The sequence below is a fragment of the Anolis carolinensis genome, chromosome 1 (genome assembly GCF_035594765.1).
Source record: "Anolis carolinensis isolate JA03-04 chromosome 1, rAnoCar3.1.pri, whole genome shotgun sequence".
NCBI classification, from domain to species: Eukaryota; Metazoa; Chordata; class Lepidosauria; order Squamata; family Dactyloidae; genus Anolis; species Anolis carolinensis.
The window spans coordinates 322,830,186-322,847,801 of NC_085841.1; the positions used below are offsets into that span (position 1 = coordinate 322,830,186).

General features: G+C 37.4%; 1 protein-coding gene across 3 annotated transcripts in view; it reads right to left on the reverse strand.

Annotated features, from left to right (window-relative positions):
- Nucleotides 1-1,295: 1,295 nt before the first annotated feature.
- prkd1 (protein kinase D1) overlaps nucleotides 1,296-17,616 on the reverse strand; it is a 150,373-nt gene continuing 134,052 nt past the window's right edge. The window contains exons 17-21 of one of the 3 annotated variants that reach the window (XM_008102943.3): nucleotides 15,002-15,100; nucleotides 12,557-12,824; nucleotides 7,729-7,814; nucleotides 6,735-6,938; nucleotides 1,296-4,928 (exon numbers count right to left, since the gene is read on the reverse strand). In XM_008102943.3, the coding sequence (XP_008101150.1) occupies nucleotides 4,920-4,928; nucleotides 6,735-6,938; nucleotides 7,729-7,814; nucleotides 12,557-12,824; nucleotides 15,002-15,100 (666 nt within the window). In that variant the 3' untranslated portion in view covers nucleotides 1,296-4,919. Of the gene's footprint in view, nucleotides 4,929-5,924; nucleotides 6,939-7,728; nucleotides 7,815-12,556; nucleotides 12,854-15,001; nucleotides 15,101-17,616 lie in introns of those variants that run through there. The other 2 variants (XM_008102936.3, XM_062968232.1) reach the window with 2 other exon arrangements.

The following is a 17,616-nucleotide window of genomic DNA, read 5'->3' on the forward strand; positions in this document are numbered from 1 at the left end:
TGTGGTCTGACCAAGGCAGAATAGAGGGGTAGCATGACTTCCCTGGATCTAGACACTATATTCCTATTGACGCAGGTCAAAATCTCATTGGCTTTTTAAGCTGCTGCATCACATTGTTGGCTCACGTTTAACTTTTTGTCCACAAGGACTCTTAAGGTCTTTTTCACATGTACTGCTGTCAGGTCAGGCATCCCACATTCTATATCTTTGCATTCCATTTTTTCTGCCTAAGTGAAGTATCTTGCATTTGTTCCTGTTGAACTTCATTTTGTTAGTTTCGGCCCATCTCTCTAGTCTGTTAAGATCGTCTTGAATTCTGCTCCTGTCTTCTGGCGTGTTAGCTATCCGTTCCAGTTTGGTGTCATCTGCAAACATGATGATCGTGCCTTCTAACCTTTGTCTAAGTTGTTAATAAAGACGTTGAACAGAACCGGGCTCAGGACAGAATCCTGCGGCACCCCACTTGTCACTTCTTTCCAAGTTGAAGACGACACATTGGTTAGCACCCTTTGGGTTTGTTCGCTTAGACAATTACAGATCCACCTAACTGTAGTTTTTCTACCCCACATTTTACTAGTCTAGAGATTAAATAGAGATGTATAAAAATGATTGGCATGGTTCCCATTGGTTGTTCTAACTAGAGTAGGGCCATTAAAACGAAGTGATTTATATAAGTATTGACTCACCATTTGACAGCTAATTCAACTGGACCTTTCTGGTTAGCACTACAACAAAATTCAGGCCTTTGCACTCAATAATGGTATCTCCCACAAATCTGCATGGTTTTTACTTTAAAAAAATTATCTCCTGAATCACATATGATATTTTATCTAATGTAACTTTGCATATACCAGTGTAGTGCAGTGGTTTGTTCATTGGATTAGGACAACTGTTTTTATCCCCACTCAGCCATGAAAACCCATTGAGTGATCTTGAACAAATCATAACCTCTTAGTCTCAGAGAAATCATAGAATCATAGAATAACAGAGTCACCTTAGGGCCACCATAAAGTAGAAACAATTTAGAGGCATGTTACAAGAATAAAGCTACATAGCAGAGGCACTAAGGAATCCAGTTACTAAACTGAGAAAATGTATAATGGGACACTAGCAAGAATGTTGGATGTGCACTGGTGCTTGATGCTCATAAAGATGAATGCAATGTGCATCAGTCCTAGTGTGCATTAGTCACCAGTGCTCTGCTACCTCATAGCATCTCCCAGCAGAAACAACAGCAATGCCATAGTTCTAATTCCCACAGGTATAAGTCCACTTACAAAGAAGAAATAACCCAACAGGATTCCAACCTATTTTTATTTCATTTCACACTAATCCAGCACTCAATAACAAGACCATAAACTGCATTATAAAAGCTAATAAGAAATAAATGTATCAATCCTTTTTTCCCAAACCTTCTTAGCTAGACCTTGTTCTTGTTGCAGGTAAATTTATTTCAAAATGCTATCTTGCTACAGATGACTAACTTGCTGGTGGTCCTTTTATTTTTGCATTTGTATTCACGTACTGAATCCATCAATACTGTGTTGCCCAAAAGTTGTCAACATCCTGTTTTCTCATACTGGTTTAACAGTAAATACTAATTTTCCATTAAAACATGGCAATTTCATAGTTTTTATGCACAGAATATGCACACTGACTGATACAATTATTTCTTGGGAATTTGTTCATTTGAACCACATATCCATGTAAAAATATTGCTTTATCCCCTTTCATATATTTCTTAAACATATCGAATTAGTCCTCCCTTCCGTCTATGTACTTGTGCTGGAACCCAAGAAACCAGGGGCCCAACTCACATGGAAAGTCCCCATGGTTAGTGAATGCTCTCTGCTTCAGATTGTCACTCTCCACATAACAATAGCCTTGACAACTGCATCACAGTCTGTGTGTGTCTACTTTTGAAAACTGTTCAGAAACTTCAGCTGGTCCAGCTGGTTGAAACTGCTGACTGGTGAACATATAGCTCTCTGGTTGAAACTTCACAGACTACTAGTCTCTTTCTGGGTACTGTTTTCTACAGTTTGGATCCAGAATGAACACAGGTGTTAAACTATGCAAATGCACTCCTGGTCACCTATGAAAATTATGCCTTCAGCCTCAGCGTTAAATCCAGGAGTATCCCCAAATGACAAAGCCGTGTATTTAGCAAGAATGCAACCTCATGTAGTGCAAGCTGAATTCCTGTTCCCAGCTCTGTCTTCATACAATAGGCCCTCCACATTTGCTGGGGTTAGGGGAAGAGTGGAAAAACTGTGAATAAAAATTGCAACTCTATGGTCAACTTCTGCTGGAACCACAGTTGTGCTGGCAGACAAATTCTGAAAGAAAACATAGCACTCTGCCATCCAAGTACTAACAAGGACTGATTCAGTTTAGCTTCCAAGTTCAGACATGATCTGGTACCTGTAGGGTATTTAGGCAAGATTCTGGTCTAGACAGAACATAATCAAGTCAGTCTTGGGCTACATGGCTCTCACTTTACAAACAAGTTTATCTCATTTCTATGTTTCCAGGCTATATGCATACAAATATTACATATTACATGATGGCACAGTAGCCAGCACATTCCCTTTGCCAACTCATTCTGATGTACTTTCTTGGGCGTAATTCAAAACATGTCGTGGGCATGAAATATGATCTAGTTCCCTGGTTGAAAGGCAAATATATCTTTCAAATTACAGCCTTTTGAGAGATTGTACTAATTTGCAGCCTCTTCTGTATTGGTTTTAATCTCTAGGAGTAACTTCCAACAATAAACAGGTTTTCAACATTTTAGAACACAATAAAAGTTAGCATACTTTGCAGATTGTATGTATTCCATTATTGTCAGAGCAAATTCAACAATTATTATAATTGTGCAAATTAAGCCATACAAAAGCCAAATTTAGGTTGTTTCCTTACATGAGTCTCTAATCTTGACAAGTTTTCCAAAACAAGAAACCCCCCACCCCCACAGACTATTACAGGGATGGGAGGAAGAAACAATTCAGTTGGCATTCAATGGTTAAAGAGTTTTAAGTAAAAACAAATACAATCGAAGATAATGAGACAATTTGTGTTGCAGCAAAGAAATAATTTAGTTCTCAAATGCCTCTCTTCTCTGCATTGTGTTCTACATAATTCAGAAATACAAACAGCTTATTTTGGAAACATTTGCTGGGATATTGTACCTCAGTTCACATGACCTGATTTTGTTAATCTCAAACTAGTATCCAGTGTATGACAGAAAGACAGGAAGCTATCTTAAGAGTAATTGGTCCAACTAACGCACTCCTGGCAACTCTAAATATCAGCAGCTCTCCAGGACTCTTTTCTAGCTCTCCTGGTATTGTTGGATTTTCTCCCATTTCAAGTACTAGCTCAGACCCTGCTCAAATTCCAAAATTAAATGAGATTTCAAGTGTTCTGGATAGTACTGGTTTTAGAATCATAGAGCTGAAAAGAGCCTCACGGGTCATTTCCAATGTTTAAACAAAATTTATCCTCTTAGAAGTTAATACCATCAGACTTGGTTTTACCCTCTGGAGCAGCAGTGAACAAACCAGCACCAACCTCTCTGTGGCATCCCTTTAGATACTTAAAGGGTGCAATCATGTCACCCCTCAGTCTTTTATTTTCTAGGCTGAGTATGCCCAACTATCTCAACCTTTCCTCACTGGTTTTTTTTCCTTTTGTCTGTTCCAACTTGTCCATATATTTTCTAAAACAAGATTCTCAGAACTATAGAATACAGTGGGATTATCATATCCCTTGAATTTTAACACTATAGTTCCATTCATGCAGGCAAAATATTATGCACCCTCTTTGCTGCAGAACTATTATTATTATTATTATTATTATTATTATTATTATTATTATTATTAATAATAATAATAATAATTTATTTCTATCCGATTTTTCTCCCACAATGGGACTCAAAGCGGCATACAGCATGTAAAATCAAGACAATTACAAACAAAAAATATGAACATGAACCCCAACGAATGAGAAATTAACAATTTAAGACATTAAAACATTATGAACTCCCGTTATCCAGGACAACTAGCATAAAACTAGCACTGCAACATAAATTAAAAACATACTAGTTAAAAGTCATGTAATGTCCTATTCCTTTATGTCAGGAAACAAACCAATTGCTGAAGGTCTGCTATATAGTTCGCATATTGCACATCACAATGACTTTCAGTCTACTGGTCTTCGGGGAAGGCCTGCTTCTAAAGGATGCTTTACTTGCTTCCAAAATGACAGCAGTGAAGGGGTCATCCTAACCTCTTTCGGGAGGGAGTTCCAGAGCCACGGTGCCACCACCAAAAAGGAGCCCTCTCATTCCCCCCTGCCACACTTGAGACGATGGTGGAACCAAGAGTGGGGCCTCTCCTGACAACCTCAGAGCTCATGTGGGTTCATAGGAGATGCCATCCAGTAAGTAAGCTGGGCCGAAGCCATTTAGGGCTTTATAGGCTAAAGCTAGTATCTTGAATTGCAACCAGAAACAAACTGGTAGCCAGTGCAATTGTTTTAGGAGAGGTATCGTTCTTTCCCTATACCCTGCTCCTGTGAGCACTACACTTTGCTGCAATAAACTCAAAGTCCTTCTCCCAGTTTTGATCTGTTTTTCAAGCTATGTTTTAGTTCTATGGAGAGAACCAGGCAAGGAGAAGTAGAAGAATGATACTTTCCAGCAGTACATTTCACCACCATATCCAAAGTGGAGTTCCCACTTTTTGGTTATTTTATGAAGCAAACCCTCCAAGATGCAGGAATTATTCTTGAATTGATCTGTTTCGTTTCACATCAATGTATAGTCATGATGAGTTAATCCAATGGCTTGGGATGCTGAAATAATCTTCTTTGAATGGAAAAAGGAGAGATGAGAGGGACCCCAATTTTAAAAGGAATCAGATTTCCTGCAGATAAAAAGAGAGATGCTATCAATTTGTTCTTTCCTAGCACCACCTCCCCCACAGTGTTCAGACCTATTTTCTGGAACTAATTTTTCAGAGGCCTGGATATTACCATCAGAGACCCTCTTCTATGTTCTATCCTCTAGGGAGGATAATTTGGTAGATACAAGGACTCTTTTCTGTAGCAGCTTCCTGAGTATAGAAATTCCTCCAAGGGAAGAGAATGTTGATTCCACCTTTAAGAAGTTTTAAACTGACAGCAAAACTTTGTCACTTAATTTCTAAAGACATTAGTCTATATGGGTAGCACCTAATTTGAGAGCCACAATAAAAAAGCATTGCCTTGAGGAGATCACCGACTTCTGTGTTCTCAGATATGTAATAATTCATTCACAACATAAAGTTGTTAGTTACTGAAAACACAGACATGTACATTTAAACCAAGTCTTTAGAAAACTTTATAAATCCTAGAAAATTAGCATAATTAGCTAATTCAAAATTCTAGAAAATTAGCCTGAGAGCCATCCCTGCTAGATTATCTGCAGAGTTTGCACCAGTCATCAAAGGAAGTTCTGCATACAATATGTACTATTGTATATTATAGCAACCTGAATTAACATTACATAGATAATCAACTATGAAATGAATCTGAAAATGTATTTTGTGACCATGAGTGGGTCATCAGGAATACTAGAGATATAATAACTTTGTTGAATCTGGTTCCCAAATGTATCTATCAATCTACCTACTTCCAAGCATATAAAATTGTATGGCTAAACTGGATTTCCACTAGAAATGTTCTCAGCACTGTTATCTAAAGCCACAGTTCTAAATTTGTGAACATTTCATCCTCTGTTCCTTTTATTAACCAGACATTAATGGGATACTAACCTTCTTTAGAATCACTGTACCTTATTGATTGAAACTTTTAGTTTACAGAAGCTCTTGATTCAGACTTGGAAATTCTTAAGATTGGTAAAATATTTCACCAACAAAACATATTTTCAGCAAAGTTTTATTCAAAACATACATAAAGGCAACATGATTTTAGCTTCCAAATGTCCATGTTACAGCAAGATATTGTGAGAATAAGGAATAAACTACCAATAAGGGATGCAGTTTACATTACTAAGGCATTTAGGTTTTAAAGTGTTTCACCTTCCATAACCGTGCAATATAATGTATTGGCCAGTGCATCCATACAAATGCTCATCACAGAGTGGCCTCTGGTCTGCACCTGGACAATTCTGTGTTATTCCCCCCAATTTTCCCCATGCAATATGTCAATGTATTGTTTCACAGCAAAACCAAAAACAGAAACCCTCCACTTTTATTGAAAATGTTAAAAATTGTTCATAGAACAGCAGTAGTAATCTACTCTTCAAGAGTTTGCAAACAATTACAATACTATTTAATAATGCACACAAAAACAGATCTGTCTGGAGATGCTTTGTCTTACTAAATGGGACTTGATTAAAGGAAACACTTGTCTGAAAAGGCACAGTAGAAACAGGTCTGAATGCTCAGCATACAACAGGAATCATCTACAACAACAGGTTGAGTGTTTCTGAGAACTTTTTTTGTTAATATAACACAGTTGCTCACGCACAAGTTTTTTAAAAAATGCTTCTGTTGATTTGTCTTGGCAACTCCCATACATCAATGGTGGTAACAGTGTAACAGCTTTGTTCCCATCTGACAGAAAATAATGGCAGTTCTGCAAAGCAAATGTTAAACATGACCGTATGTATTTATTAGTTCCACAGTGTTTTGACAGATTACAAGGGCTGCAATTTAAAGGATACTGACACGCTCACTGAGGGCTTTCAACTCTGCTTCCTCTGGCTCAGGATTTTCACTGCGGTTAGCACTTGAACTGATAAGATGTCCTGGATATTGCAAGCCATTTTCTCCTGCGTACTGCTCCCACCGCGAGTCATCGCTTTCGTGGGTGATGTAACGTTCCCCTATTTTACTTTCAAGTTCTCGTAAATCTAGCCAGGTCTGGTAATCCTGGGGGGGGGGGGGGAGAGAACATATTTTAAAACCATGAAAAGACAATACCACAAAAGCTTATTTCTTTATATTTTGACAAGAGTAAGGCAGATGTTTGACAGTGAAATAAGCTATATTAGAGTGTGCAGTAGTCTCCTTCTCTGGAGATCTTTAAACAGAGGCTGGATAGCTATCTGACATTCCTGCATGGCAGGGGATTGGACCTGGATGGCCCTTGTAGTCTCTTCTATGTCTGATTCTATGGTTCCAGTGGAGTTTATGGTTCCAGTGGAGTTTAATGCAGTTTATAAAATAATCTAAAAATTTGAAAACATTGTCTACTTGAGTGCCCTGATTATACCAGGGACTGAACCTGTGTTTTTCTATATGCAGCATATGATTTACCACTAAGTTACAGCCCCTGCTAACCTAAGGATTCTGCACACACTCTGGCAGGTGTTTAAATAGGAATCCAAAGGTAATACATAGCTGCTGTTGCTACTGCTACTTCTTCCTGTTGTTGTTGTTGTTGTTGTTGTTATTACTACTACTACTACTACTACTACTACTACTACTACTACTATTACTATGCTTTTCTCTCTTGATAAAGACCCAAAGCAGCTAGAGGCTGATATTCTGATTATGCTTTTCAGCAACTCATGCTTAAGGAATGTTCCATGTGACAGTACACTTCCTGATGTACTGATAACTCGGCTTCAGTTTGGAATGCCAGTTCTAAAAAAAATCCTTGTTTGGTATCTAACTAGAAAGATACAGAAGTCAAAAGACATGAAATTTACAGCATTACCTGTAGCCATGGGTGGCTTAATGTCTTGTCCACACTGTAGCGCTTTCTCATTTTCACTTGCAACAAATTATTTATGAGATCAATAGCTGGAGAGAAAAATAATATTGGAAGACATCACTTCAAATGCCTGCTTGAATTTTATATAGCAACAGGTCGGATGTAATGGGAACCAGACTACAAGACAAAACTCATTACCCTGTTTGTGAAATGTACGCCAGTTAATGTAGCCTGACCTTTTGAAAACCGGTTTTGACCAAGTTAGTAAAACTTAATTTTTGATCTATCATTCATGTACTATGCTTCCTTGAGTTCTTAATTTTTCAGGCCAATGTTGTAGTGCAGTGCAATGCAAGAAAAATTGCAGCTGAAGAGGGAAAATAGTATGAAACAGTAAGCCTTCCACGTGTTCCTTGGATTATGAGGCCAGCATGGACCCATACTGCTGGATGTATCTGAAATCTGTAAAGTTGTATGTCTGAAGAAGTGCAGCTATTCATAGTTACGGTACATCAAAGCTGAATTCATGGCTATTGGGGACTGCTTTAGATATGCAATGCTATAGCGTATCTTGGAATGAAGTCCTGCTCCTCAGCCTGTTATTACAGAATACTTGAGGAGCAGATAGTCTGTAACATAAATAGCAAAAGAAGTGTGTATCCTGATTCATCGGGAGCATCACTTGACAGATTGTGGATGTGGGTACCACCTCAATTTTGGCTGATACAATATTCCACTCCTATGGGTGGTAACATATTCTAGGTTCCATTCATAGGGGCTGTTTCTCTTTCCCAAAAGGCATCAGTTTTCCTGGGCTCTGGTATAGAGCAGGAAGACTAGACAACCAGAGACAGACTGGTTGGTGGCAGGAAGTATGGCTTAGGAGCAAGGGAAGATTTTACTGGGCTCCATTCCTGGGACATATATGTTTTCCACACCACACCAATAATCAGACAGCTTCAATCATCATTCTACCAAACCTTCCTCGGTTCTTGTTTAGTTTAGTTAGTGAACTGTAACTAATATAAATGTAAGAACTTTGGATGGGTTTGGCATAGAGGTCCAGATCCATTTTAGTGGTGGATGGTGTCCATGTGGCAGTCATACCCAGTATGAGAGTTCTCTTTAAGAGACTCTTTAAGAGGTCACATCCAGTTCGGAGGGCAAATGGCTCTGCCTCAAACTGAGGTGGTTGAGAAGCCACACAGAAGCCTCTACTCAAGTGGATTCCTATGTCTGTTGCAGTTAATCCAGACTGATTCTGTGAACCAAGTCTATTCTGGAGTAACAAATAAAGATCTTATTTGTTACAGCTAGCTAGAATAGGTCCATTAAATCAAATATTGAATTGTCAGCCAATACATAGATGAATTTGGTAGATTTAATAGACCTCCTCTACCCAAGACCATTGCTTTCTGCACAATTCTTTTTGCAGTGGTTGAAGGCACACAATTTTCTTATATCCCTATCCATCAACATCATGTATCTTAGAGATCATTAAAAGGCAATACTTTCATCTGATTCCTCCCTCCCTCAATTGCAGCCTAGAATGGATACAGGAGCGAGGAATAGATGGAGGAAAAGAAAGTAGAACTATTCATTCAGCTCAGCCTAAAATGTTTTGCTTCCAGCAGTTTACTTTAAGAACTATTATTTAACATTAAGGGTTTGAAAATTCTGGTTTCCTCTTCCCTCCTCTTCCTGATTTCTTTTTTGTTTTCTCTTTTATTGTAAGCCTTTGGGCAGGGTCTGTTGTTCTGCTATCTCTTAAGATTGTAAAGCTATGGAATAATAATGCTAAATAACGAAACAAACATTCAAACACACAAAAATTGTTAACAGTAAATGCTCATTGAATGCATTAAGTGGCTTTTTAATCACATCTGATCACTAGCCCATGTAGGCCAGATGTGTATTACTTAGCTGTAGCAGTTTTTTCAGGGACTTGAGACAGAAGTAATACGTACCCTAGCTTCCTGATAATTCTTTAATGCTGAGAGCTGAAGCCAGAACCTTTCAAATGTAATCTATATGTTCTCTTTGAATATTATGGGCCTTATAATTCATGCATAGTGCTGATATCGATAAAACCAAATACGTTTGCTGCTTTCAATTCAAATATTAGATTAGCATTTTTAAATTTTTTTTGGTTCTTTACAAATTTATTGAAAAACAGACAAGATGGTGGAAAAATAGATGGTGATCAAAGCAATAAAGATATGATGTACAAAACTGAATAGGAATAATAATGATTGAAACATAAAAATAAAATTAAGAGCCAAGCAACCAACATTTAGGAGGGAAATAATATTCAAAGGAATAGTAGATTAGGCATTAAACTCCAACCTGCTCCATTTTCAGATATTTTAACCCTTCTAAGGTCTCCCTTTTTTGCAAACAAATGTTTTAGTCAGGAAAAAGAGAAACATAGGAAAAAAGCAACAATAACAGAAAAAGAGGCAGAAATGTTATATAATGCTAAAACTACACAACCCACTAGCAACCACAACTACAAAAATCAATCAGAAAAAAACAGGCCAATAAAACACACATCTAGATTTTAAATTATTTTTACTGAATACATAGTAAAAGGCTGGGTTTAGAAAAGGCAGCGGAACAAGACATCAAATTGCCAATATCTGCTGGATAATGGAGGAAGGTAGGGAGTTTCAGAAAAACATCTACTTTTGTTTTATTGACTACTCTAAATCCTTTGACTGTGTGGATCATAATAAATTGTGGCATGTTCTGGATGGGATGGGGATAACAAGTCACCTTGTCTGTCTCTTGAGAAATCTGTATAAAGACCAAGTAGCAACAGTAAGAACAGACCATGGAACAACAGACTGGTTCAAGATTGGGAAAGGAGTACAGCAGGGATGTATACTCTCACCCTATCTAATCAACTTGTACGCAGAACACATCATGTGACAGACGGAGCTTGATGAATCCAAGGCTAGAGTTAAAATTGCTGGAAGAAACATTAACAACCTTAGATATGCACATGATACCACTTCGATGGCTGAAAGCGAGGAGGAGCTGAGGAGCCTTATAACCAAGGTGAAAGAAGGAAGTGCAAAAGTTGGGTTGCAGTTAAACATTAACAAAAAACAAGATTATGTCAACCAGACTGATTGCTAACTGACAAATAGAGGGAGGAAAATGTGGAGGCAGTCACAGACTTTGAATTTCTAGGCACGAAGATTACTGCAGACACAGACTGCAGCCAGGAAATCAGATGTTTACTTCTTGGGAGGAGAGAAATGTTGAACCTCAATAAAATAGTTGCCATCACACTGGCAACGAAGGTCCACGTAGTTAAAGCAATGGTATTCCCCTTAGTAATCTATGGAAGTGAGAGTGGACTATAAGGAAGGCTGAGCGAAGGAAGATAGATGCTTTTGAACTGTGGTGTTGGAGGAAAATTCTGAGAGTGCCTTGGACTGCAAGAAGATCCAACCAGTCCATACTCCAGGAAATAATGCCCGACTGCTCACTGGGGGGAAGGATATTAGAGGCAAAGATGGTGAGAAGACAGGAAAGCTTGGAGAAGATCACGATGCTGGGGAAAATGGAAGGAAAAAGGAAGAGGGGCCGACCAAGGGCAAAATGGATAAATGGTACCCTTGAAGTGACTGGCTTGACCTTGAAGCAGCTGGAGGTGGTGGTGGTCGGCAGGGAGCTCTGGTATGAGCTGGTCCATGAGGTCACAAAGAGTCGGAAGCGACTGAATGAATAAACAACAATAACACACAATATATACACACACAAAACATTACAAAAACTACCTTCACTATAAAATAACAACATACATGTATTAAAACCTATAAACTACAATTAACTTATCTCCTTCAACATTAGCTTTTAACATAGTAAGAAATATTAGTATGGACCTCACAAGTACACTCCATAAGTTTAAGGAAGGAGAGTACATATCAATTGATGATGCTGTTGTTCAGATCTATGGTCCAGGTTTACAAAATAAAAAGACTGGTATTCTCTTTTTTGTTATCTTCTATTCAGATTTACTTAGAAAAAATACTCTTAACAAAATATGAATGTAGGATCAAAAATATAGCCAGTAACAAAACTGGTCAGGCACAAGGAACATTTAGGATTGCAAGTTTGTTCAAATATAAAGCAGAAATAACTTGCCTCGAGTGTTAACCTATTTTTTGCTAGATTCTTTGATGGCTAGAACAGCCTTGAGCATAATGAGGCCAAGAAAAATCCATGACACCAATATGCAGTTCTATTGGTAATCTCACATTCTGTTCTCCACATTATAATGAGAAATATTGCCATATATTAGAGAGGTGAAACAGAAGCTCTCACTATAAAATACAGAGCAGCAATCTAATGAATAGACATTGGTGCTAATTTTCAGAGCTACCTCTCTAGCAATAACACACTTTTCCTTTACTTGTGTTATCATGATTAACTAAATCATTACTTCTTTCTGAAGGGCAAAGAACGAGACACATAGCAGAACCAGCTTTAAATGTTGCTGTACATGCATGTATAGCTATATAGATTGTAGTTGAATGTACGATTTGCAGCGACATCATTAGAAGCAGCAGCAGAAGAAGTAAAAGAAGCTTGAGAAATTATTTTGGCACACATTTAGCTCTACTACTTATTTGGAAGCACTATTTCCCATTTAAAACTAGCTGCTCTAAGCAACAAAAAGACGTCTGGTAATATTTTTCATGGACAGCAGGGAAAGGCGGTTTGCAGTGTTTAGTTCTTCAGGCAGCCCTTATTGAAAGACAAAATATAAATATTTTCCATTTTTTTGTCAGTGTGTGTCAAAGTTTAAGCAAAGTAGTACCTTCATGGGAGATTTCCTTCCAGGGGTTGGGTGGGTACATAAAAGCAGCATTCTGGATTTGATCATGAATGTCCTCATCTTCATTGAATGGAAATGTACCACTAAGGCTGACATAGATAATGACCCCCACGGACCACATATCTAATGACCTGTTGTACCCTTTGTTTCTCAGGACTTCAGGAGCAAGGTAGGCTGGTGTACCCACAACTGAGCGTCTGAATGATTTCTCTCCAATGATCCGGGCAAATCCAAAGTCGCAAAGCTTCACCTGTCAGCACAGAAGTCAATGATACAAACCTATTACAGTTCAACATTTCATTCATTTAACTGTACTCTGTGATAACAGATATCATTCATATATATCGAAGTAAGGGGTTAGTATACTGAATTGAGTGGGTACCGCATGCAGGATCATGTTTGTACGATCTGTGCAGCCAACTAGATATGTTCTAGTATGCTCCTTTACAATGCTAACTACATTGGCAGAAGGTGCTCCAAACACACAATAATCTTTCTACAGCACTTTTCTGGCAAGCATCGCTATTTATGTAACTTAGAGCATAGGCGAAAAAAACACATTTTGGCCTCCCAAGTTAGAGGACAGAATTGAGATTGGAGAGGCAAACATATAAGCAAATGTATTTCCATGTGAGGCATGTATGAATATAACAAAACCAATGGGATGTATTGTGTTTCCCTAGAAATATAAGCCTGACTTCCTCGCAAGTTTGAATATTAGAGATAGATCACTTAATCTCAAAATGATTCAATCTATTGTATTGCCTCTTCCTCAATGCTAAAAAGTGCAACAAGTATATTTTCTCACCTGAGATTTGTTCTTTATCTTTAAAACAAGCACACACATAACACATCTAAATTTATTTTAGAAAAGTTTTTAAAAATGCTCCCGGGAGAGAGGGGAAAAGTACTAGTTCCACCATCATACTACTAGAAACTAGCAAGTTGCCATTGTGGCAGCTAGATTTGGATGGAAACCAGAAAAAGCATGTTTCCCCTGAGCTTGACTTTGATAATGCTGGCTCATTGATTAACATAGGCACATCTGGAAACACCCACAGACTTTTCTGAAACTGTAATATGGAACCCCTTTTCATGTAATATGAGTGTGCTTTATTATGTTGTGCAATTGGAAAGACATGCTACTGTTCTCTCTCTTTTTTGAGGAAGATATTCAAAATTTGGTAGGTCAATGGAGGTATGGACTGACTAGTAGGACTATGCTGGATGAGGGGGTTATTCATTTGCAGGCCCACAGAAAATCTGTGCACCTAATGAGCCTGATGGAAAGATATGGAAATTCACATACGGTTAGTTCCATGTGCAGTTTTAGAAAAAAAGGCAACAATTTAGAATGAAGGCAAGATATATCCATTTGCATATTATCATATTATAGGTATGCAATTGAGGGACAGATGGCATATTTAATTATTTATTATTTAATACATTTATATCCTGCCCTTCTTCTCACCCCGAAGGTATGAGGTATATTATTAGCATAGCACAATACTGGCAATAAATTACTATATTGTACTATATCAATATATTGTATTATTATTAGTAATATTACATGTAATATATAATATATAATTAATATTAATATATTGTATTATTAGTATTATATTGTATTACAAAATAATATTATTAATATTATATGTATATACAATATATTATAATATTATATATTATTGTAAATTATATTGTATATATGTATACACACACACATATACATAACTAGCATAGCATGCCACTGGTGGGAGGGGCCTTAGCTGGTGCAAAGAGACAAGATAGAACTGTCCTTGGGTTTTTGTATGTATTCCAGGCTGTATGGCCATGTTCCAGAAGTATTCTCTCCTGACATTTCATCCACATCTATGGCAGGCATCCTCAGAGGTTGTGAGGTATATCTCACAACCTCTGAGGATGCCTGCCATAGATGTGGGCGAAACGTCAGGAGAGAATACTTCTGGAACATGGCCATACAGCCCGAAATACATACAACAACCCTGTGATCCCGGCCATGAAAGCCTTCGACAACACATGGAACTGTCTTTGCTGGCAGCATATGAATTAGATATGCTGTTAGTGTGGTAAGCATTTAGGATAGTGGTTCTCAACCTGTGGGAGTCTAGGTGTTTTGGCCTACAATTCCCAAAATTCCCAGCTGTTTATGAGCTATTAGAATTTCTGGGAGTGGAAGGCCAAAACATCTAGGGATCAATAAGTTGAGAACCACTAATGTAGAAGGAGCTTAGTTTTGGACAAGATGTTTTTTCATTGAACAATCTACTGAAAAACAAAATCCTGTTTTTGTATTCCTGCATCAAAATAGCTGAAGTTATCAATGTCACATTTTAATTTGCTATATTGTAATTGGCTTTAGAAGAGCTGACTTTTCTCCATACACAGAGAGTTATTTTTACTTACTTGTGGAAAAGGATCAGCAGATGCCAGCAATACATTTTCTGGTTTGAGATCACAATGAACAATGTTTTTAAAATGAAGATGTCTCAAGGCAACAAGGATCTATAAAGGAAGAAATTAATTGCAATGTGATACAAATTTTCTCAGTACCAAGATCTGTTTTAATGCGTTTTATGGATATGAGATGTAATAACACCAAGCACAAAGACAACTTAATTTAAGTGATTTTCATGTTTTTATAGTATTATCCCATTCCAAACTGAATTATAAGTATTTCACACAAGGATTTAAAAAAGGAAATTTATACAATAACCACCCACAAGTAATATAGAATTCCAGTTTCTATGACTAATGTTAATATAATTTTAAAACTGTACATAAACATTGATTTTAAGATGCTCATTAATCTATTGGTTAAGGTGATTGTGTTTCATCACCCACTGATCCAAACTGGTGATGATCTTTTCAAGGACCGACTTCAGAAAACTCATTTAGGTGGATAGGTGGGGGGGGGGGGGGGAGCAAAGAAAATTCTTGGGAGAGCAAAATTTAAGATGCGCTGTAAAAGGCTTTACGATATGTGCTAAAAAGCAAGACAGGAAGGAAGTGTGATTTGGAAATAGCTTATTTATTTATTTATTTATTTATTTATTTATTTATTTATTTATACTCTGCTATATCTTCCCCGAAGGGGACTCGAAGCGGCTTAACATAAAAGCATGAACATAACAATTTAAAATATACAAATAAACAAACATTAAAACAGGATTAAATATAGACAGTATTTAAAAATTCACTGTTAAAAACTATTAAACAAATGCAGATTTAATACCACTGTACCAGCTGAATTTATTTTAAACACCTTCATCTTTGAAAGCCTGTCTGAACAAAAAGATTTTAGCCTTCCTCCAGAAGGACAGCAGGGAGGGAGTCATTCTGGCTTCCCTAGGCAGGGAGTTCCAGAATCGAGAGGCAACCACCAAAAAGGGCCTCTCTCTCACTCACTTACCAGTCATCTATGAAGTGGGATTAAGGCGAATGTTACCTTTAATGTGAATTATAAGTTCCTTAATTTTAAAAGGAGGTATTTGTGTGCTGTATATTCAGAAAAGAAGATCAATATCTCACATATATGCGTTACATATACACACTATGTTAACATGTACAATCCACAGTTTGCTGTTAATTGCTGTCGGTTTCAACTAATGGCAACCTTTTGTGTGAGACACCTCAAGCCACCTTGTCATCAAGAGGTCCTCCTCATTTTCTGAAAAATTAGGGCTGGTCTTCCTTGATGAAGTCTATCCACCTGTAATATCACCTTCTTTTCCTACTGCTTCCTACTTGACTAGAATTGTCATTTTTCTAGTAAGTTATCCCATGATGTGTTGTTAGGTTCATTATTTTGGTTTCTAGAGAGAGTTCAGAACTGATTTGCTCTAGGATCAATTTATTGGTCATGTTGGCAGTTCATAGCATCTGCAGAACTCTTGTCCAGTGCCACATTTCAAATTAGTTCAGTCTCCATCTGCCAGCCTTCTGTTGCCATATTCTACTACCTTTCCCAATTATGGAATATTATAAATTGACTTGTAGGTCTCCTATAAATGGTGTTCCAGGGAAGATTTTTCAGTAGGAGAAATAGACATGCCAAAGCTGATAATAATATATTTGTGGAGGCTTAGCATATCAAAATTCACTCATCCTACTGCATTCAGGTAGGATCATAGTACAGAATATAAATTGGGCCAGGTGCTAGTCTGAAACAGAAGACACCCACAGAAACAATTCTTCAATAGTAAGTCAACAAATATATACAGTAAATCCTATCCTATAAAGGTGATGGTTTAAAGCCCTACATGGGTCCTGGTTACCTAAAGGATCACCTTCTCCCATACAATCTGCCCCACAAACTTCAGTCTTCTGGGGGGCATCTACTCTAACCAGCCAGAACATGACTGGCAATCATCACCCAGAGGACCTTTTCATTGGCCATCCCCAGTCTGTGAAAAGACCTGTCGGTAGAGCTCCAACAGCTAAATCAGCTGTCAGAATTTAAGGCACAAGACCTGTCTCTTTCAGTGGGCCTACCCAAACAGTCTTTAAACATAAACATGATTTTAATGCATGTCCTTTGTTTAATCTCTTTTTGTCTATTTTAATGTCTGTTTTAATATGTATTTCATAGAGATACCTTTTGGTATGTAACTTTTATGGAGGTATGTTTTAGTGTGTGTTTTTGTAGGTTTTTAAAATTTGGTTATGTATTTTAATTGTTTTGTAACCCGCCTCGACCCATGAGGAGAGGTGGGTAAGAAATAAAATTATTATTATTATTTTTATTATTTTTATTATTATTATTATTATTATTATTATTATTATTATTAGCATCATCAATTAACTGAATGTACTTTAGTGGGGACTAGCAGTTGGACTGAGACCTTCTTATATGTTAAAAAAACAACTTACAAAGCATAAAACTATATCAGTAATGGATGCTCCAATTTTTTTATATTCTGGATTCTACTTTCTCATTTTCAGCCCGTCAACACACTCCTTCATTTGTTGTCACCTGCTAGCGACATGTAGAGTTTATTTGAAGGTACAGTAGTCTCACT